At 36.2% G+C, this 22,914-nt stretch overlaps 2 protein-coding genes across 2 annotated transcripts; one reads left to right on the top strand and one right to left on the bottom strand.

The window, feature by feature from the left end:
* The first annotated feature begins 1 nt into the window (after nt 1).
* LOC109043895 (protein BANP) lies at nt 2–12,202 on the top strand. Its single transcript, XM_019061252.2, has 8 exons — nt 2–263; nt 2,050–2,408; nt 4,239–4,430; nt 6,955–7,102; nt 7,546–7,689; nt 8,280–8,450; nt 8,795–8,905; nt 9,677–12,202. Exons 2-8 carry the CDS (start codon nt 2,056–2,058, stop codon nt 9,806–9,808), a joined length of 1,251 nt encoding a protein of 416 aa, XP_018916797.2. The 5' UTR covers nt 2–263; nt 2,050–2,055; the 3' UTR covers nt 9,809–12,202.
* A 1,372-nt stretch (nt 12,203–13,574) lies between these two features.
* On the bottom strand, nt 13,575–22,716 carry Arpc1 (Actin-related protein 2/3 complex, subunit 1A). Its single transcript, XM_019061251.2, has 8 exons — nt 22,508–22,716; nt 20,591–20,748; nt 19,726–19,834; nt 18,693–18,983; nt 17,554–17,735; nt 16,463–16,566; nt 15,071–15,248; nt 13,575–14,061 (listed from the first exon to the last, which is right to left on the bottom strand). The coding sequence occupies exons 1-8, from the start codon at nt 22,572–22,574 to the stop codon at nt 14,023–14,025; spliced, it is 1,128 nt and encodes a 375-aa protein (XP_018916796.1). The 5' UTR covers nt 22,575–22,716; the 3' UTR covers nt 13,575–14,022.
* Between the last annotated feature and the right edge of the window lie 198 nt (nt 22,717–22,914).

Genomic DNA, 22,914 nt, shown 5'->3' with positions numbered 1-22,914 from the left:
TTCTGCAAAATGTTTATTATTATGATTCTAGACTGAAGTGATAAGAATGGGAAGATAGAATTCATGCCGTTTAATTGCTTTTAATTATTTGAAATCGATCCAAATTTTGAGCATTATTTAAATTGTGTGATCATCTCCAAATTCGGTTTTTTCCTCGCTTAATAAAGTTATTTGGAGCTGCTGTCTCACGCGACTATTTGTTTCATCAAGTTTATTTTTAGTGGGATGTAAGAGTTCAATTGTTACAGAAAGATCAGGTTTAGGTGAGCATAAATTTATGGTTCAAAATTCCTCTAACTCTTCTTTTCTAGCTGTGGCTACTAGCCTAGCGTCCCTAACAGTGAATTAAAGGTTTTTGCAGACCTACATGGTGTGCACCAATGACAGTTTTGCGAAGGAACGCGTGCACTTACTCATTCATTTAAAACAGAATTTTAGCTCTTATGGACGTTGCGCAAAATATACTTACTTCAGGCGCAGTCCGTCAATAAAAATAGCTACAAGTGGCTGTCAATTTGTCAAGAGCACCATGGAGAAGAAATGTAGCCCCCTGAGATTCTCTGAAACACAGAAGTTCTTGAGTGTTCCCCTAGATTCAACTGTGTTGTTACTAAGGAGGGGTGTTTTACAATAGCACATAATCCATGCTTTAGTCTCATTCAATAAGATCTCGGAATATTGTTCTGAAATAACTTCCTTAGAGTGTAATGGAGTGTGATTGCAAATTGGGGCTTTGAAGGAGGGAGATTCTTGTTGATGTGCACCCAGTTTAGATCAAGAATTTTCAAAGTGTTAATACTTTTTTTTTGTGGTCATGATTAAAAAAAAAGAATTATCTATGCAAGACTGTGTCTCTCAGAAAATTTGAGTAATCCTTCATTTTCAAAAGAAAATCTTACTCATTTCATATTAGTGGATAAGTTGCGTTCCTTGCTGATTTTTGGTCAGCGCGTAATTTTTATCTTTTGGTAAAAATCCCAGAGGAAATGAGTCTTTTCAAAGCTTATCTCGAAATTCTATGACAATTTGGATGAAAACCTTTCTTTGATTGCTATGTTAATTGCTTCTGTTTAAAGATAGCTGCTGCAAGCTCAGGCCCGCCACATCCCATCTCGGGCCCTGATACCAATTTTCTGGCCTGGGCCCCTAGCACAGGGGGGGGGGGGGGGGGGGCCTCCCCCCCGAAGAAATTTTTGAAATTTTAAATCTATTTGGACGCATTATGAAGCTCTTATGATGGAGATTTTCCATCAATTTCTGCAGAATACTTACGCCTTTTTGTTTTTTTCAGCACCAAAAACTTTCGAATTGTTGCATTCAAAACATCTATAAATTTTTTTTTGAGGGGGCAGATGATAATGTTCAATTCTATGGGGAGCCGGGCCCCCCTGGACTCCCTTTTCGTACGTCTATGGCAAGGGAGTTAAGCCATTGAAGTCGAGGATGCCCAGACAGGAGCCTCTTAGCATCCGACAACGGAAGAAAATGAAACACAGTTACTAAAAATATCATTCTACATATACTCAAAATCTTGAAAATCTCTAAAAAAGTGAGAAAAATTTTATAGTGCCCTAGCGTGTTTTTGAAACTTTATTCACCTTTTGCGGAATTTTTAGGGTAATTTTTTCACTTTTCCCTACGAGACAAGGGTTACACATGAATTCGTAGTGGTTTGTTACCTGCGTCACGTGCCCCTCCAGGGCCCGGGCCCCGGTACCAAGGACCCAGTATCCCCCCCCTTGTGGCGGGCCTGTGCAAGCTACCTAGCTTTTGTTGAACATTAGTGAGGGTGAAGATTTTAGAGAACATTTTCATTGGCACATCTCAGTAACCTAAGGAAGTTTCAATCACTCCAGTTTTACCAATTTTTAATTCCAAGATATTAAAATCAAAATTGTGCAAATTCAGCTCTACCCAATTTTGCCAGATTTATTCCCTCAACCGGTGAAGTTAATTACTGAAATTTAAACATCAGAAGATTAGACTGCCACTCATTCATAACCCAACAAACATTGAGTCTAACCTTTGATCAACTTCTTTTGTCCTCAGAAACTGATGGCTGCCACAAACACGTATGTCCTGAAGGGGGACGATGCCACAAACTCTCAGTTTGTCAATATTGTTGCCAACATTAGTCAAGCGATGCAAAAAATGACCACCGTGTTCGTACAACAAATGCAAGTTATCGAAAATACCCTGGAGCTTCTTGTCACTTCAGGGGATGATGTACGCGTCAAGACTAATTTTTCTGACAGTCTGAAGTTGCCAAGCCTTAGTAGTAAGGATATGCATCCATGCTGCGATAAGGTTTTGAGTAAGCTGTCTATTTTAGAAGGAGTTGTTCAAAAACTTTGCGAATCATTTTGTACTGATGTGAAAACATCCGAAAAATCTCAATCTAAAAGCACGTATGTACTTTTTTTACATTCTTATAATGACCATTGAGTTGTTATCGCAGAGATTCACTTCATTGACATTGTTAGTTTTAATTTTCCAATTTCATGATTTTCACGTTTTTTGAATACTCAAGTACCTAAGTATCAAAATAAAGTCCAATACTTGGTTTGAATTGACTTAGAAAAAAAATTAAAAGAAAGCTTTTTGTTTCAAATGTATAATGCAATACATCTACTGTGAAACTGCAAATATCCCAAGTAGCATTTTTCAACGTAAAAATTGATATAATGTATCAATTTATAGGTACAAAGTTGTAAAAAATATTGCAATAATATAGCTATAAAGTAGCAATTCTCAGTCAACATCTGGACGATTTTTCCCGATTTCGTCAGGTCAGATCGATAAAAAAAATCTATACTTAATAGCAATGTCATTGCTATTTGTGGCGGTGCCAAATGGTTTTAGGAAAATTGAGGAATTTATCAGTCTACCCTAATTTTTACAACGTTACAGAATCCATTCGAAAATCCGACCTTGCCGGAATTGACAGGATATTCATGATTCAATCATCCAGCACCCTTTAAATTCTTCTGTCCGAGGCGGGATTAGAACGCGCAACCTTCGAGTGACTGTCGTGCGCCGCCTTTGCCGTTTGAGCTAGCCAGGCTACCTGTCGGGTGCCTCACTTTTCACACATTATATAGCTCCGACATGAAACGAAACCCTTACCGGCGCATTTGCATGAAATAAAAAATTCAAAGAATTAAAAGTAACAAAAACAGAAACGAAATAAAAGGAGGAAAGAAAGGCATGAAAGAAGTAAAATTAAATTTCCCAGAACTTGGTTAAAAGCATAGACGATATTTATTTTGATTGACTGGAAATTCAAACCTTTTAAAAAAGCATTGAAATTTTTAAAGTTTCAGATTTATCGAGTTTGAGCTATTTCGAGAAGACTAAATTGAGGAAAAATGGTTGTTTCATCAAATTGTTGCGATACATTCCTGCATTCATGCTAGAGATTTGAAAACAAGTTACGGAAAGGAACACGCGGGAGTTTTTCATCATACTTAATAGCAAGATTATTGCGATAATTTTTGCGCCTTGCAATTAGCAGATTGGCAACAGGTGACACAACCAATAATCGGAATTTATTGCTACATCATAGCAACAATATAGCAATAATTTCCACGCCTTCAAATGAGGGAGTAGGCAATACGCATGGCAAATATAATATAGCAACATTCCTACGATTTTATGTCCATCTATAGGTATCCTTGCTACTTGGGATGCGTATCTCGGTTGTGGTGTTTCTAAGTCTCTGCTACATTTTTATTTATGGAAGGAGACCAAACCAATATTATGGCTTGAAATTTTCACAGAATATTCTTCTCCTGAAGTAGAAAAGTCACAGAAGTTTGCAAAAATTGACGTTTCGTAATTTTCCATGCAGAAACTTAAGTATGACAGGAAGTCTGCAATTCTGCAAACCAAGATATGCATTTCCACAGCTTTGCCATTGATATCCTCCTCTAGCATGCACCAAACTTACCTTTTAATCCTGAAGTGCCCCAATAACAAGTTTGGTTAGCAGTAGATTTCCTTTCCTTCTCAGTTTTTTCTTCTAAGGCCAGGCGGGTGAAGTGCAAGTGAGAAGCAAGATTTCAGCTCTTGCCACTGATCCTCTATTTAATTGACTGAAAGTTCTCAGAGTTAATGAATCACTTTTTGACGTAGCCATCACTCCGACTTGATTTTTTCTCTTTTTGGTCACTTATTTTTTTTCCTTAAACCTATTTTTATTTTCTTGTAATATTGCTTGCATTTATGCTCAATTTCAGGAAACTGAACACACCTGTTGTATTACTTACGGACACCAATTGCCGGAAACCAACTACCGTTCAAGCGCAAGTATCCCTTGACTCTAGTTTTCAGATTATCACTTTGAATGCTGAAGACGATTATCCTGGAGGATCATGGTTAGGAGACGAAGATATTGCTGAGGCTAGAGTTCGAGTTCCCATCTCTCCAGGGTAAATATCAGATTATCATATTTTCATAACATCAGTGTGACACGTTGGAAAATGTAAGTCTCCCTTGCAACGTTTCAAAATCGCCGATCATGTTTTATTTTTGGATGGCGTTATTCGGCGGTACAGTAAGTACGGTGGTCTAAGTTTTGCTAAGGTGCCTTTAAAGGATAACTTTATGACTGCTAACTGGAAAATTTCCTACCCCTAAGGTGCCTTTACCGGATGACTTTTTGACCGCTAACCGGAAAATTTTCCTCCAGTAAGATGCTTCCACCAGAGGAGCAAGCAAACGCCATCTACAGTGATCTATTGGTATTATCTATAGAAATTATGTAAATAAGGAAAAGGAAATCTTGGACGCGCAAAAATCAATGACCCACCATTATTTGCATCAGAAACTGGCTTCGTAGTTTCAGGCTACCGTAAAAATTTTGCACCTTTTCCCTGATCAGTTGTGTTTTCTTCAAGTTGTTGGCTGCATGTAATAGCAATGCAATATTCATAAGTTTTTTAAGTGCATTTATCTGCAGAAATTTGAAGTGCGTGCAGAGAACAGTTAGAGTTTACGCGAACATCGAAGCACTTGAATACCTCAGTGCATTTACATTCAGCCTGAAATACCTGGCATTATGATGTTACCTGCAGCATGTATAATTGTATACCTACTGTTGGCAGCTTAGCAGTACAAAATTTTCTGGTTAGTGGTTAAAAAGACATCCGGTGAAGGCACCGTAGCATGCCGAATAATCACTTCGTTTATTTTTTGCGAAGAAAAAAAATCCAAGTAAAAGCAGCACCTTGAAATTTTTTGTGAAAATTGTTTAATTTGTAAAGGGGATTCACAGAAAATTTCAAGGAAATTTGCAGGTTTTCTAATAAGAGGAACCCCGAGCGGACATGTACAATGTTTTAAATGATTGTGTACATTTCTCCACTTCAGCCATGTATATTTCGAAAATTGCAAGAGAATTTGTCCAGCCTGTGTTGAAAAACATAAAAAATCCAAGAGTATCTGGACAAAATTAACCAGATTCAACCAATTAGGAAGAATGAACCGGAGTCATGTTGCCTAATTGCCTCTTGTGTCGTATTTTTCAACTGAATGTTCTGAAAGATTCGGAATCTTTCTTAAATTATGAGGAATTTACTCACAAAATTTTGCTGAGTTTCCTGTCCGGAAAAAGGAGAATTTGAAAGGAAACTAGGAATCATGAGATGGAGTCAAGATAAAGCTTTCCATTTAATGAGTGACTAAATCAGGAAAAGAAAGAATAAATCTTTCCAAATTGAATTTGGGGTAACCGCCATTGATTGTGAAGGATAAGGAAGATGAGTGCATTGTCAGTTTTTACCTCTGGAAACTTCTAAGTGTGTGAAACTTCACGCCAAGAAAAACGCATCCTAAAACCTTTCTGTATAAGATTTTATAGGCAAAGGGTATTTAAGTCTCAGGGTTTGCTTGCTATCAATGAATGACCTTTGGCCTACAGAGAATATGACAACATCGACGATGGCCAAAGCAGACTGAAACAGCACTCCTTTTGGTCAAAAATACACCAGCATAGCAAAAGGAATAGAACCCTGTGTATCACCCTTGTCTATATGTAACAGTCATCCAAACAAAATTCCTTATAGCTTGTCTCCTCTGTACATTTTCATGAAACTTTTGCGAAATGAAATTGCTCAATTGAACTTCATCCCAGCATTCTCAAAAATCAATGAAATAGAATTAATAAATGAGGAAGATGAAAGACTGTAAAAACTCGTCCTAAGTTTGTTGACTGTGACAATTCATGTTACGAACGTCAGTATACATTGTCTTTGCGCTGTTGCGGAGGGATAGGAGAATAGGTGTAATAAAATTGTTCTAAAATTATTTCTACTCCCAAACTTTATTCATCATTTTGCAGGATCTCCGCCATTCTGAGAAAGTCAGGGAATTTACAGTAATCTGGAAAAGTCAGAGAATTTTGCGAGTTGCTTGTCAGCTAAGCAATTTGAGTCAGTGCCATTTAAGGGAGCTCTAACAGCTTCTGAGTGCCTTTTCTCATGATTGGAATCTATAGTTGAGGAAATTTTATCCAAAGTTTAGCAAAAGTTAGCGGTAATTAGAAAAAAATTGGGAGGTAATTTTTTTCTAATGTAAAGGAAAGTCTAGGAATAAGGAAATTTTAAAATCAGGAAAAGCGAAAAAATCGAGGATGAGTCCGGGGATTTCGGAAAAAAACAAAATCATGGAAACTTTGTTCTGTGGTAAAAACGTACCTTTTGAATGGAGTGCACAAGATAAATTATATTAACAATAAAAAATATACAACTGATTAACAACTCACTTGCACATTCATTTAAATTAGCGTGCAAGTAAGTTGTTAATCATACATATTTTTACTGTTAAACCCGTTTTGTAACATGTAAGTAGTTTGTCTTGATTTCAAGAATATATAAGATGGGGTCTTATTTTCAATCTCGTTGTTTTTTATTTTTTCTGAATTTCAAGTTTTTTTCTCTTCTTTTTTTGTAACAGCACTCTGCAGCAAATTAACACTGCTTGTCAAACTCCTGAAAAAATGGCCATTACTCTTCTTGATTACTTGTTCACAAGAGAAACTCTTGCAGTTTCAAATTTGTCTGGTAAAGGCAAACATGGCAAAAAACAGCTTGATCCGTTGTTGGTAAGTATGCTGTTTACTTTGTATTGTTTTCCATTCTGTATTCTTCATTGTTAGTAGTCTGCTTAGTTCTGTTAGTAGTAGTCTTAGAGAATAATTGCCTCATTGTTTCTCATCAACAACCCCATAACTTTTTTAGTTCTCCACAGACTTTTTCATCTATCTATCTTATCCTCAAGATGAGAATAGAAGTTAATCTAGACAAAATCAATGGTACCATCAATTTGCGAAACTCCCATGTCTCAATATGTAATCTGCTCTTGTGCTGATGTGTAATGTACCTAACCAATGTGTTTTTTGCAAAGTTCCATCTAGGATCGATTGGTTGAATTGAAGCTCCAGACTTCAGCATGAGCTTTGATCCTCTTGGATTATTTTCATAATATCCAATATTTTACTTTGTTTTCTAAGGATCGTTTATTTTTTTTTTTCTTACAAATTTCCAGATTTATGCAATTCGTTGCCATCTGATTTATAAATTTCGTATCACAGAAAAAGACTGGTGCCGTATAAAGCAAAACATGGACTCAAAATGTCGAACTACGTGGCGGAAAAAATTGAGAGGACAACCCCTGGGCGGAAGATCCAAGGTACCATTTTCTCTTTTTGTAGAGCTTACGATGAATGCAACTTTCGGGGACGGGGGAGGGGGGGATTTCAGTATTGAAATAGCTTCTAATTTAAAAGTAGGCTCATTTAATCCAGTGCTTGTGGACTGGATAAATACTGGATGAAAGAGAGAGGTAAATTTGTTTTTGAAGGATATAAGGAGGAGTAGGTACCTAAGTGACATTTTGGAGAAGAGGGGGAACACTTCTTCCTCATTCCTTTATAAATGAACTCATCATCCTCAACACCTGCATTCTACAAAAGTGGTTTTTTAGAAAGATGGAAAACCAAAAGTGCATTAGCCCTGGCTTCTGTTGTAAATATTGTCGAGCATGGGGTATGTCTATCAGGGCTTTCGAATTCTAATATTTTTCATGCGGAGAAGGCGATAGTCCAAATACTTATGCTTCTGCTAGACATTACTAACAAGGGAAACAAGGACTCGTGAGTTTTTGGACTTCCGCCTTTGGAAAATACACAGTACAATTGTGTTAATGATCAATCGATGTTAAAGTGCAATGAACATACCAACCAACTACTTATCTTTATTGTATGACTTACATCTTTTCAGCTACCTATTCAACCCAGTTTCTCATCGACAATGGTAAACTGTAACTCAGACTCCTCTTGTGGCAATTTATCTGGGAAGTCAGAGCCGGAGATTCTTATGAGGATTGATAGTGATACCATCAGTCTTGCAAGCCCATTCATCCGCGAAGATTATGAGGATGTTGGTACAGGAGTAAGTATTCACCATAGCATAGAAATCTCCTAAAGTAAATTCTTCCCCATTTTTTCACCTGAACAGAAATGTAATCTATTCTAAACTCTGAATACAGAAAAAATGATAATATATTAAATTATAGACATTTTATTTTATGGATGTTTACATCTCATTCAACTGTCCACAGAAACAGGAATGGATGAAAAAAATAAATTTTAATAGAGCAATTTTTGTTGAATTTGTTTGAAAAATCTTATTTTTGTTATTTGCCATAGCCCCATTAAGACGCTCTAACAATTTGTCCTGATTAAATCAAATGATAAGTAACTCATGATTCTTTTCTCTCTTTTTGTATTCCACAGCTTTTACGAACTGTTGACGGAGAATACAAAGTCATTCGAGCGTCCCGCGAACAGTTAGAAAAGATTCAGAATGCTCACTCAGTGTTAGAAGTCTTTGAGGCAAATGATCAGGTAAATCAAATTTTATATTCGAAGAACTTTTTTGTACTTATTACGTATCAGGCAAGTTCCAGTTCCAAGGGAAAATACATTCAAAAGGTCTAAATGCCCTCACATGGTTTGTTCAAGTGAATGTAAATGAAAAAGCTTTGCTGTTGCAAGGTTTCCTCAGGATCGTAAAATGAGATATAGGGACTGACAAATAAGCCAAAAATGAAAGTATTCTATCCTGCTCTGTAAAAATCACTTTGTCGCCATGGACTTAGGTCCCCTCTCCTGTGGACAAGCCGAAGTATTTTTCAGATCTCATTTATCTCAATATGTGTGTTGTAACCAGTGTTCGAAACTCACAGGCGCCAAATGCGCCTAAAAAATGAAGGTTCTGCGCCAATGTGGCCCCTAAAAATTGCCCCTTAAAAATTTGAATTTTCATATCAAGTACTTATTTGAAATTTTCAGCACCATAAGTGAAAGCTTCTTCTATTCTTCACGATTTTATCCTTTGTGCTTTTGTCTTCCCCAAGTTACAGCTACTTACCAGTTCTGTTACGAAAACATCTTGCATTTAACTTTTCACTAAATGCGTCATAATATGCAGGCAAAAAGTCAATTTGGCCCCTAAAAAATCTTCAATGGCGCCGAAAAATCGGGCTTGATGCGCCATTTGGCTCCTAAAACTCCAAGGTGAGTTTTGAACACGAGTTGTAACTTATATTCAGACTTTACTCGGTGGTTTTCTGGAGTGTCTCTATGCTTGAATCTTATGTATTTTTACTCTTTCAGGGCCCCTTACTCTCTGAGGAGGACACAAGAATGACCCTTGACGATCCCTCTGAAACTACGCTAGTCACAGACGATGATCAAGAAGTCAGTGTCCTAACCGTTGAAGGTGACTTGAACATCGACTGCAATTGAAAAGTAACCTCCAAACTTGCAAAAGGGATCTTAGCGCTCTTCAAGTTGATTTTGAGAGCTTCCTATTTACCCCTCGTAAAGATGCTTGTCAAGATGTTGTCAGCATTTTAGCTCTCCCTTGCAGAAGGGATTCCAGAGTTGTAAGTTGATGACTCAATCTAGATTGACCCTGTAAGATGATACGAGGTAACACACCATAAATCGTTTGTTGTGAACTGTTGAAGAAGTAACTGTTATGTGAGAATTGGTTCCGACTGATACGTAAAAATTCTGGTTAGGTTCTGATTGGAAGCTAGATTTTGGAGAGGAGTCGAAGAGAATTGGCAGTGTTTGGGCGTACTGTTGATAGTCGATCAATTGATGGATAATTTTCATAATTGAAACCATTCTTTAACGCCATTTAGTCAAATTATGTTGTCGTGCCTCAAAAACTGATCCAGGCCATTTTCTTCGGAAAATATTGTGTAATAACTTTAAAGACACCACAAAAGAATATCCCCGATCATTAGACAAAATGATCTGCAATATTGTACTAACAGCATGGTTTGACTTTCAATCATTTTTAAAGGAATCTCTTTAAATCCAGAAGTGATCATTGATTCAGTGACGGTGAAATCGTTCTTCTACTTACAATGGTACCACCTTAAGTTAGAATATACCAAAGATCTTGTACAGGTAACTATAAATTTAATTTTGCTGACAGTCTAAGCTTGGCATCTGTAGGATTTTTCTTGGAAATTGTTTGAAGTTAGATTAAGGTCTAGTTTCCTGTGGCTTTAAAGTGAGGCTTCTTAGACACAGAATTTTGTGCCAGACCTTTGAACAGCGCCACAATTTTATTTTTAGCTTCATGTCATAAAATTTAAGTCAAGAGCTTCAATCGGTGAATCAGGATGAAATTTATGTCTCAAATACATGAATGTAAACAAAAAAAGTTCATCTACTTGAGGACTTTTTAAATAAGACATGTATATAATAGTTTATGATTGGTGACTGGAATGCGCACAAACTCGAATGAGAGCAAGTCAAAATCTGAGATGAGGGAAACGAGGAAAATTTGCCGCATTAATACTATATTAAAAATCAGGGTTAGTCAAGGGTTTTTAACACTCCTGAAGATAGCCTCCTTTTGGGTGAAGCAGTTGTTATTTCTCGATAAATAGACATGGGTCATCATTTTTGAGAATGAGAGATATGGTGGCGCCAGAGCTGGGAACCTCAAGAACTACACTGCATCCTTGCTCACCAGTGGCGTGGCGTGAATAATCGATTATCGATATCTCGTCATTTGAAACTATGGTAAAGAATCGATTACTCAGGTGTTTGCTGCGAACACCCTGATAATCGATCTTTTTTCATATGTTTAAACGGCATAACAATCGATATATCGCAATTCACGCCACGCCACTGTTGCTCACTGCTTATAATGCATTCATTTTGACTAATTGTTTCAAAGTGCCTTCTGGTACAGTGGTTATGAAGCTCGTCTGTTTTGCTGATCATATATGAGGACCTTTCCGGCCAAACAGCATATACGCATCTATATGCTGCTTTATCCAAAATTCGCGATAAGGATAACTCATACCCTGGACAAGGCACCACTCGAATTTCATGTCAATAGCTGCAAAAAGACGGCAGATATGATTTTTTCGGTGCCCAAAGGTTGACCCACCAGTGCATTTCTGAATTAACAGCTTATAATTATGCATATTACGCCTTTGCTCAAAAATTCTGTTTACAGAGCATCATATCAAGGTGTAAAATAAACGGTTTACGTTTTTCCACCTTTTCTAACCCACAGGAATCATTTTTAAGGGGAGGAGGGGGAAGGGGTGTAACACAAATGAATAAATTACCTGGGAAAAAACCCCACTTTACTGTGTTGTATTCCGTTTTCTAACAGCTTTGGAGCCATGGGAGTTGGAGTTGAGAGCCAGAAGGGTTATCTTTCTTTGTCATCATTAAAACCTAATTGTATCACCTCGTATCGCACTTTTCTCTCAGAAACACCCTATTTCTGAGCAAACAGCATAGGTATAATTTAACTTTCAAAATTAATCATTGCAGACCAGAAATAACATTTTATACCTCTGTTTTGGATAGATTTCAGTCCTGAGGGATTAATTGATAGAAAGAAACCATTTTTGGCTTAGTGCCAACGACTCTTTGAAACCTGAGTATGAATGAAAACTGTAGATATGATTTTATGAAACCTGCTTTTTTCGCCGTTTGTTGTTTGGTCGGAAAAGTCCTCATATATCTTCTGATATTTTCTAAAAAGATTTTACCTGTTTGAACGGTACATTTTTTTCATGTGGCGATGTTTATTCAACAAGTTGCTGCCAGACAAAATCCTAGACTATTTTGTTAAATAAATTGTTTTTGCACAAATTGCCTCTGTGTACAATCAATATATTTTCAATCCCTACCGATGAACCTTTCAAATATAGAATACAGGTCTTTTACTACCGACAGGCCACTTGCATCAAAATTTAAAATTTTGACATTTTTTTTAATTGATTAAAGCCTCTGGAGGTAGGAGTACCATTACTCATCTTTTTTAAATTCCACAATCAGAAAAGATAATTGGCCAAGAATATTGCTAATTTTTTGCAAAATAGGCTCATAAGGTGCTGTAACAGTGTACTTTGATTGTGCTGTAACAAAATTTCTTCTCATATAATATAAAATATATTTTCAAAGGAGAATAAGCAAACTTTATTGCTACAACTTTGCATAAAATATTCTTTTTCGGAAGGAGAGAATCGTCGTAAATTTTCAAGAGACTGTGATAATTGGTTTCCCAATTAATTAATTAATTAATTAAGTATGATAGGTAGCCAGTGACAGTGCAAACTGAGGTATGTCATTTCAGATTTTAGCCGTCGATATTTCATTGTCCCTATACTTTGCCTCTAAAAAATTTGGAGTTTGCTGTTACGCAGCTGCTTTTTGAAGTTTCCCTTAACACTGGAGGCCTCTAACATATGCCTTGCCCATCGAGGTCTTCAATAAGGACATTCAGCGCTGATCATATTTTCCGGGCAATACATCCTAATAGCAATGACCTCTCATAATTTTTTTTAATTAACTTGTGAATTTTACATGGTTTCTAAAAATTGGACAGTTCAGTAAATTTACAGCGACCTAGAAATGTCAGAAATTCATGGGAAAAAGCAAGGAATTTTGTCAGTAGCCAGTTGTCTGAGCAACTTCAGTCAGGAATATTCTAGAGATCACGAACAACTTCCGAGTGCCTTATTTTATAATTTGAAACTCAAAAATTGGACATTTTGTCTGAAGTGCAGTCAGAGGCAGCGTAATCAGATGAAAAAAATTCTAGAGGAAAGTTTTGTTCAAAGGTGAGAAAGAGTCAAGGAATTCCAAAATTATGGAGTCACAGAAAAGCAAAGAAAGTCAGGGAATTGTAAATGACAGCAATTTTGGAAACCACAATAAAAAAGACGATTCTTAAAAAACCGTTCAGACTTATGTTTCAGGAAACGCCTTATGAATACCTTTTAAAGAAAAAGTAACACGTCCTGACATTTAAGTAAACCAAAAAGTTAAAAACTCTTCTCAGATTCATAGTGGTTAACACTTGAAATGTTTTCAAATCATTTTCAACAACTCTTAAAAGAAAAAGTAGTTTTTTTGAAACTCTTTTCTGCACTTTCCATGAGGTCAGTATTTTACTCGAGACAATATTCTGTTAATGGTCTGCGTTACTGGGGTAACTGAGAGAGATACAAAACATGACAAGATGTAAAAAAAGATTTGTCTCTTCATTTAATAACTGATTAATTTACTTTTACTATAAACGGTCTGTTCAAAAAAATAATAAATAAATAAATTATTAAAACACAGAAAATAAAATTAGAAATTGGTGTATAAATAGTTAAAAAAAGAAAAAAATGAGGATTACATATTTACTAACACTGTTTGATCGCAACTTAAAAAATTATAAATAGATGTAAAATAAGAATAAAAATTTAATACATTATAAATGCCAGAAAAAATATAAAATATGAACGTAAGTAACGCAATACTTTACAATGTGGATAATCTGAATCAACTCGCTAAAATAATTTAAACAACACAGCTTCATTGCTAAAAGTTAACGATTATCTGTTATTTGTAAGCGAAAGGACAATCATTTGTTGAGCATGGGTTTGCTGATTGGCCACTTTTCTTCCGAGATTTGGCATCAGGTTTTAGGATATTTTCATGTTTTGCATTGAACTCTCCAGTAGCTGAAACAAGCAGAAAATGTAAGCACTATTAAAAATCAAACAAAGATTTTGCTGGGTGATAAATGAACTTTTCTCCTGAGAACTAATCCTCTTTCCATTTCTTCTAATGATGATTCACTGGCTTTCACTCCAGTTGTGAAGCCTACAGCCATCTACAAAAAAAATGTATAATTTCCAGGGGTTTGAATTAGTATTATTTGGTCGTACTGAAATCATAAAGAAGTACATACATTCTGACATGAGCCATGTCATGCATGAATTTGTATGGATCTCAGGCCTTATGCCAGATTTAAACAGGTCCGTTTGTATGTAGTTGCAGGGATAGAGTATGTATGTTTGGATAGTTCTAGAAGAACAGCACCGTTTACACAAAAAGAGAATAGGCGATATGAAACGAATTTACCCTAAATTTGGTTCAAACTACCCACTCTTTTACTTCATTAGTTTTGAGGGTGGACGCCACTGGGAGTTGGACAAACTACCTAGCGCCAGCAAAACATCTCCATTTCAGGGCACCACCAGCATTGATTATCTTGTTATTGTTATTAATACTCGTTTAAATTTTCATTTTCATCAATGTTCCGTGTGGTCTCAAGAAAATTATTGCCAGAGCACAATGTCAGTAAAAGAGTTCAAAGATATTGACTGGAACGTTCCATTTCCTGAAGAGGAAATATTATCAACAGTGAGATTTTATAACCACATATATAGTTTTGAAGCGATGAAGACTTCATATCATACTCCATAATTTTAATGGAAAACTGTTAAAAGATCCCCTTGAAAACTTTTGTGATTCTCCTTTTCTGAGTGAAGAATTTTCAGTGAAAATTTTAAAGAATAATGTTGATTTCTTAACAGCTAAAAAATGAGAGAAAAAAAACCAGGATAAATTGTAACAACACAATTCAGATAATTGGTTTCGAAATTTCACTGTCAAAATTTATAGTACGCAGTAGAAGTTAAGGACTGATAACTTTTCTTCTCTCATGACACTGAATAGAATTCTTACATTTAAATCCCAAATGACGAGCTGACCGTCGAGGCCACTGGTACTAAATTTTGCTACATTGCCATTGACTCCGCTAAAAATTTTAGTGCACGTTATTGCATTTTGATGTATTGTTTCTAGAGATGTATTGACCTCTACTTTAGCTTGTCGGTCCAAGCTCTGAAACTTGCGCATTGCACTGAAATGACAAATAAAACAGGGTTATAAAAAAATTCACTAGAACTATGAAGTCTAATTAACTTGGAAATATTAAAATGGCACAGTGAGTCTTGTTTCTCCCTGAAATAAAAATTAAGAATACCTTCAAGGTTGTGATTTAACTGATTGGTCTGATTTTCAAGACTTTCTTGAAAATAATAGTCAGACAAAATGTTGCATGTCGTTTTGAAGATAAAAATATTGATCTTAACTTCGTCAGGAGTAAATTTCAAGTAAATAGAGGGTTTGTTAATTCACAATAACTTTTTCTGCGATTTTCTCCAACAAAATTCTACCAACAAATAACATTTTTGATACGAAAAATACTTTTCATAAAAATCATACCACAGAAAGTACTGATTACATGGCTGTGCTAAATCAATGCATACATAAAGGATTTAATTAAATCCAATTTCGAAGAAATTCCAATTGCATCTTTCTGTTCTAGTAAATATCTGATATATTCTAAATATTTTGGAGTCATGCCTAAACTTTTAATATCCAGCTAATTTCGACCAAGAAAATTAATTAAAGGTCGGCATTACAAAAAAAGAAAAAATATGATTAAAAGTAGGGGTTCACAAGTTCCTGGATTGCAGAATTGTGATCTTGGAGCGCTTCTGCCCTTTTTTGTGCAAGCAGTCAAGAACAAGGAATTTATTAAGATAGCAGTCAAGGTTTCTTTTTATTCAATACATATTTTCTTAATTTTTCAGTTCTCTAAGAGCAGGAGGCAGCGTTGGTTTTAGTGGAACACATTGACTAGTAACTTGGTTTTTGTGAAGAAAAAATTAATTAACCTAACACATTCTTTTATGTGAAGAAAATTGTCGAGCACACTACTTTTTTGTGAAAGCAGGGTCTTTCCTACACACTGAGCCTTTTCACTAGAAGGATATTTTCGTGAATGTACCTTGATTTGTGTGAAAGTAAAGAGCTTTCTGGGCTCCTGATTAAAAGAGACTGCAAAATTGCAATATTTTAAGTCTAATTTGTTAAAATTTTGATGTAGCAGTAGCAAAAAACATTTTTAAGGTATACTTGTTTTTACCATCAATTTTTACTATTTTCACCTAAAGAGCGAGCTGCATCCAAAAGTTTAAAGGAATGGTCGATATGATGAAACCAACTTGTATCAACCCTAATGACCTAGATTCATGTCGACAGCAGAGCACAATCTACAAAATAACTTACCTGATTCCTCCAGATTCTTTCTTTTGCGATGAGTCCAACTTGCACACAAAAGTAATTGAGTTCTTTGCGTTCACTGAGAATAATAGTGGACAGCAACTGTACCCCTGCAAAAATAAAATTAAAACAAAATTATGTCGTTTATTCCGATGAAAACCATTAAAATTAAAATTATAATATATTCTGAAGAACGAATCAGAAATTTATCTCTAGATTTTCTCGTAGTTTACTTTTATGTGTACAATTTTACAGGTAAGAAAAAGGTTAAAATTCAGACTAAATTGTAGCATTTTTGTAGAGAATTCAAGCTGAAAATGTATCAATAATGGAAGTTTGGAAACACTACAATTGAAGTAAGTGTCCATAATACTTTGTTTGATTTGTATTTTTTATTTTAGATTTAAACCAAGAAAAATTTCAAATGAAGGTATTTTTAGTGAAGTCATCCTCATCCTTAAAGAGCAAGACCAATGACCCTCCAAAACCAATCGCGAGAGGTCGCAAGCGCATGCTAAGCTTGCAATGCGGCAAAAGGGATGAAAGGTGCCGTCTGGTCTTCCCCCTCTCCGTCGCTCTCACACAAGTCATCGCCAGTGTTGGGTAGCAAGTAGCTGCCTGACTCTCCCTCCCCCTCTATTGCGAAAGCGTGCAAGTGTGAGAGTGAAGTGTGAGGCATGAACGGCAGGCTGCTCACTTTGTTAGTGCTCATTCATTCTTTTTTATTCGTATTCGTAACTTCGTGACAACAACACTCATTACTGCAAGCGAGCGAAACTCGTCCAGAGAACAGAAAATATGCAACACAACAGCAGAAATGGCGGCAAATTACTTTGTTATACCCAAGGTGCCGCTGCCATAAATTCGTAAATAGCGGGCTTTTTTACTAGTGAACGTATATGGAGGCACTAGAAAAATGAAAATTTCTTCATTATATCTAGAACTTCGTTTAAAGGGAGTTTGTTATATACAGGCTCCACTGTATAAAATATTGAAGGATGTGTAAGGACTGTCCTGAGATAGATATGTCTAATGATACTATCTTTAGGAAGACTATCAATTTGAAAAACTGATCTAAAAAATGAAAGGGTACTTACGGCCACTAAAATACTGTCAGGTCGAACCCACATACAATTATTAAAAGGTAAAAATTGTGTTTTTAAACTAGTGACACTTATGTTGCCATTAGAGGCATCAGCAATATTGATTGATGAGTTGTGCGCTACCCAACATATCCGATTGCCATCCCCACTGAAAGCAACACTATGCACCCAGCCTCCTGCAAAAAGAGACATGACAAATAACTTTTTCCCCTCATACAGAGAATACCTATCAACAGTTGAAAAAGCAAGTTTTGAGAAAAGGGAGTGGCAAAATGCACAATTTACCATGCCAACAGGGGCAAGCTGCAGAGGAGCTCTGCCCCAGGAATTCTTGAAAAAAAGATGTACCTTAAAGGCACATTTCACCTTTTTTCTGTCAAAACTTATGCAGGTAGCTGTCACTCTAGAAAGAAAATAAAAAATGTCAGAATCAAATTTTCCCTCCTCTGCCTGAAATGCGCAGCTCCTAAAGGCTGCCTGAGACAACTGTCACGGTTGCCTCCCTGTAAATTTGGGCAAGCAGTTGGTTCCAAGAAATTTGCTTCTTACCCTTTTGTACTCGTCATAATATTTTTTACAGTCACGCGTGGTGGGGAGCAAACATTGTTGGACTACGTTCCACATTATGAGCATTGGATGGTTTGAAATATTTTTATTTAAAAATAGCATAGGATAATTTAAAACTGCAAATATTGTGCACTACGTACTCCTAATGTTGCTTTTGCTGATTGCTACAAGACCAAAATTGCTGAAGAATTTAAAAAATTAATTTTTCTGGCACATTTTGGCATTCCCTGAAGATTTGCAAGATTGTTATAAATGACGCAATTAAAAATAGTTTTCAGGCAAACTTTGTTGTGTAAAACGTTGAAAGCATTCTAAAAAAAACAAACAAAGGCAACTTGACAATTTTTTCCAAACACTTTGACATTTTCCTCGATACTTCCCAGTTTTCTCTGACTGTGGCATCCCTGCGAGACACTTCAGTCAATACTCGCAGAGAAGAGAAAAAAAAGTCTACACATTATTGCTTTCTGAATTTCAGTTCTGTTACTTGTATTTTGGACAATTTGCTTTACCCTGAAACAGACTCATATGCTGAGATTTATACTTGATAGTGGAAAAAAGCTTACCTCCGAAGGAGGAATTGTGAAATTCAGCTAATGGAGTTCCAAATACATGTTTTGAGCCCCATGAGGTTGCTGGAGCTGGATCTTCAATGTCCTTAATGTAGACAGAGTATACTTTCACTTTAAAGTCACTTGTTCCGACGACTAATAACATGTTATTCGGGTGCCAGTCCAGACAAGACACTGTTGACTTGATGGGTTTCTTAATATGTTTTGACAGCCACCAGTTATTCTGTTTCTCAAAATAACTAACAGATATTAGTCTAGCACCAGTGCCAGCAGCAAATTTGTTTTCTGAAAAAGAAAAAAAAAAAAATTTATGCTTAGCGCATTACTTAAAATGCCACACCAAGCTTAGGGGCCTGACATCAAAAGGTTCAAACATACCACGTCCAACTCATGAAACGAACACCGGGTCTCCATAGACCACGTTCGTATCATTCTATTTTGCTGAGTATTAGATCTAGATCAATGAATGCCACTATGGTTTAGGAGCAAACCCAATATCCTCTTCATTGATTTTTGATTAAAACAAATTATGACTCTGTTTTTAAAGATTTTTCGATTGCTCACTATCGTTTGCCATTTCTAAGGATGCTTTCCTGGCACAATAAGGACACACATGTAAAATGACAATGCCAAGAATGGCCGCAAGCTTATTTTTACATCGTCTCTAACTTAAATTGCAAGTACATCTTCGTTTTCAGCTGGTCAGTCAAAAGAGGTCAAAAAATAAGTGAAAAAATATTTTAGTATCTGATTATTGGCTGCAAAATAATCAGGAATGTAAGTTGCAAAGTTATCATGAAATCACTTTTTATCTTGACCATGTTACATCATATTGCAAATCGCCCGATTAAATCCATCAAAATTGGACATTTTGGTGATTGCTCATCAGTTTGAAGCTCAGATAAAAAGCCAAATGATTTGCAAACTTAACCTGCATTCAATTTTTTTTTTTTGTTTCGATAAAAACTGAGCAAATAGAGGAGCTGCTCAATCAAAAAAATAATGACTAATATGGAAAAAATGTCACCTTCTGGAGACCATCGCACACAGGTGGCAGCTCTATTAATTCGTAACATAGCTAAGAATGGTTTCCATTTGCCATCCGAATCCAATCTCCATACATAAGCATTGCGGTCCTAAAACAAAATATTCATTGCAGAAGGTAAATTTTTGCAAGATGATAAAGTTCAGTTTTTGACTTACTGCCAACCTCTTTTACGAAAAAACGAGATTCCGTCTGGTGACGCTACAGTTCCAAGATTCAAGTTTCTATGTTGGCAGTTGAAGAGACCCTAACCAAAATTTTTCTTTCACCTCTGAAAGGTGAATTCAAAGATGGATGGTTGTAAACATTTGCAGTAAGCCACCAAACCATAGATTTAAGGTTGGGTCAGGATTTCGAAAATGAAATTCCCTGACATTTTTCTATTCCCCTAGATTTTGGTAGATTTTCTTAAATTTGAAAATATGTATGAAAGTTTAAAAAAAATTGTAAATGTCATTACTCCAAAAACCCGAGCACACAACAAATGTTGATTGAAACATTAAACATTAAATGAAAAAAATTAAGTTTGAGCCTTAAGTAACGGCAGGCTGATTATTGAAATTGATAGACAAAGCGATAAGCAAAGAAGTCTTAGGGAGTATGGAGCGATCCTACTGGTTAATGTGGGTAGTTCCTATAGACTTAGGAAGAAAGTGATGGACTAAGTATAGGGTCTATCGTGGGTTGCCATTAGTTTGTCTATTACCTACCTCCTTTGTCCATTGCAACCACCTGCTTCCACCAATAGAATCCCTCCATACTCCCTTTGTCTTCTATGTCTAAAGCTTTATCTATCAATTTCAATAATCGGCCCGCAGGAAAGATGCAAAAAAAGCCTCCTACTTACCACTGAGCAAGTGACAATTTGATTAGTTCTGGGAGCCCAATCAATACCCGTAACTCGTAGCTCATGCTGAGACAGGGTGTGCATCAGCTTCCACTCATTCGTGACTTTATTCTGTTCGTAAATGTGAACATCTTGATTGTTTAATGATAGCGCTAACTCTGAAAATGAAGAAATGCCAGCTTAACAATCAGGAAATATTGAATGCTACTAAAAACTTGTGTGATTTAGGACTTCAAGTTTGAACTCAACTGTTTATTGAATTCTTTCTTTCATCAAAATTTGTTCACATACTACAACTTACATGTGAATTAAAGATTAGTACCCTTACTTTCTGTAAGAATATTTGACCTCTTGTGATCATTGTTGCTTTCAAAGGTAATGGAGCCATTGATATTACGTGAAGGGGGTTCCGTCTTATCTTCCATTGCCAATTCCTCCACTTTTAGGATACCTGCCTCCAAAATGTCTGAATTTCCTGACTTTTCCAGATCATTCAACAAAACTTTCACTTTGGTTTTTCTCTTTTAATTACACTGACATTACCTAATCTTTGGACAAACTTTCCCTTTCCGGGGATTAAAACTAAAGAAAAAGGAGATCAAAGGTTGTTCACACATTCTCAAATGACACTGGCATATTTCGCTGATTTTCTCAGGTCGCTGTATGTTCTCACTTTCCGGATTTTTCAGATCACTAGAGACACTGATTAAACTGGTGGCTCAATTATAGGTCACTGCTAAAGAGTCACATATAATAGAGTATTAGGATAGTCATGGATCATGCATTCCTGTCATCAAGTGAAGAATGCTTTAAATTTGATTGGTAAAATTGATGACATCTACCGATTAAAAACGCGAATCTTTGGCTGAAGAGATTTTGAGGCTTTCCAGGAACAGATGACATTTCCGCTATGGCTGCTTTCTTTTAAAGATGGGAGAATCAACCACGATACTCTAAATGCTCTTATTTTGAAATGCAGCTAACATCGATGAGTTAAAGAAGGCTGAGTTCTTAACTAGCGAAGGAAGTGGAGAAATCTTTGCTACCTTTGATCATGCTCTAATCGCTGTTTGGTCATTCGAAAGCAATCAATGCTGCAGCATTTTCAGTAGGTAGTGTTACACCTATTGGTAATGATCCGCTGTTCATTTAGTGGCTGTGGATGGATCATTTCCGAAACATAATTAGGTGAATGATTGTTCTGTGGAATACAGGAAAAAGACCTCTAGCGCAACTAACTTACTACTCAGCTCCCAGCAATTTTGGATGCTGGTTTGCCATGGAAGAGAAACCTGAACTAGATAAACAATAACATAGCTCCGGGTTTGAAACTTCAAACTCTCCGTGTATTTAAACGTTTCGGAGGGCAAGTCTACTATCTTCGGCCAGGAGAAAGATTAAGTATTTTGACTCATGAAGGACTGGTTGGGAGGAACTGCATTCAAACATGCAACAAAGCAGCTGATTGGTTATCAATTTAGAGATGCTAACTGGTAGATTATCACCTCTGTGACTAGCTAGTATGAGGCATAACCTCACAATCCGAACCAAAATGCTACTTCCGCTTTCGGCGTTTGGAAACTCTTCCATAGTATTTTCAAAGTATAGTCAATTGATATCTGCTGACAATGAAATAGGACAGTACAGTGGTGCGAAATGACTTCTCTTTTCAGAAAAACTAAGTGCTTCATATTACATTATTACATTTGGTGGAGGGTAATCACAAGTGAGGTTAGAATCAACAAAATTTGTCAGAAATTTAAACTTTAGAAAAAGCCATATTGAAAAATGGATCGCTGGGGAGCTGAGACTAAGGCGATGTCTAAAATCGTCCCATTTTACTCTGCAGACTGGGGATTATGTAAAAGTTTGTGAAAAGTTGGAGTACAAGAGCAAGGGTTGTTGATGATTACTTACGAGTTTTATCATGATTCCAAGCATGGCATGTGATCGGTTCGACGCCGAAACTATGGCGTTCACTCATCCTCTATTTTTAATTAAATTAACTAGGATAAATTCAAACTAAGGTACAAAAATTACAAGGCCGGAAGGCCTCAAAAAACACCGCGCCCTGCAAGGGAGATTGATGACACATTAAACATACACACACACACATACACGCTAATGTAAACATAAACATAACTCACACACAGACATTGGAAAAGAAGCATCCATAGCTGTTATTAATTTCACCTGTTGGCAACTCCCTTAGGTGACTTCTCGTGATAAGAGGACAATAGTGACGAAAACTCTGAAAGCTTGTGATTCATTTAATGTAAATGATAGCTCTAAAAACATCAGAAACTTTGCTTTATCATTTAATT

This window comes from Bemisia tabaci, chromosome 3 (assembly GCF_918797505.1).
Source record: "Bemisia tabaci chromosome 3, PGI_BMITA_v3".
NCBI classification, from domain to species: Eukaryota; Metazoa; Arthropoda; class Insecta; order Hemiptera; family Aleyrodidae; genus Bemisia; species Bemisia tabaci.
Note: the sequence above shows the minus strand (reverse complement) of the source record. Positions and strands in the feature narration are given on the sequence as shown.

Coding starts and splice junctions, on each gene's coding strand:
- LOC109043895 (XM_019061252.2), top strand. CDS start 2,056: ATGGCTGCCACAAACACGTATGTCCTGAAGGGGGACGATGCCACAAAC. Junction 7,690..8,279: donor CCCTGGGCGGAAGATCCAAG/GTACCATTTTCT, acceptor ACATCTTTTCAG/CTACCTATTCAACCCAGTTT. Junction 8,451..8,794: donor ATGAGGATGTTGGTACAGGA/GTAAGTATTCAC, acceptor TGTATTCCACAG/CTTTTACGAACTGTTGACGG.
- Arpc1 (XM_019061251.2), bottom strand. CDS start 22,574: ATGAGTGAACGCCATAGTTTCGGCGTCGAACCGATCACATGCCATGCT. Junction 15,249..16,462: donor AAAGAATCTGGAGGAATCAG/GTAAGTTATTTT, acceptor TTGTCATTTCAG/TGCAATGCGCAAGTTTCAGA. Junction 14,062..15,070: donor TCGTCATTTGGGATTTAAAT/GTAAGAATTCTA, acceptor TGCTTGTTTCAG/CTACTGGAGAGTTCAATGCA.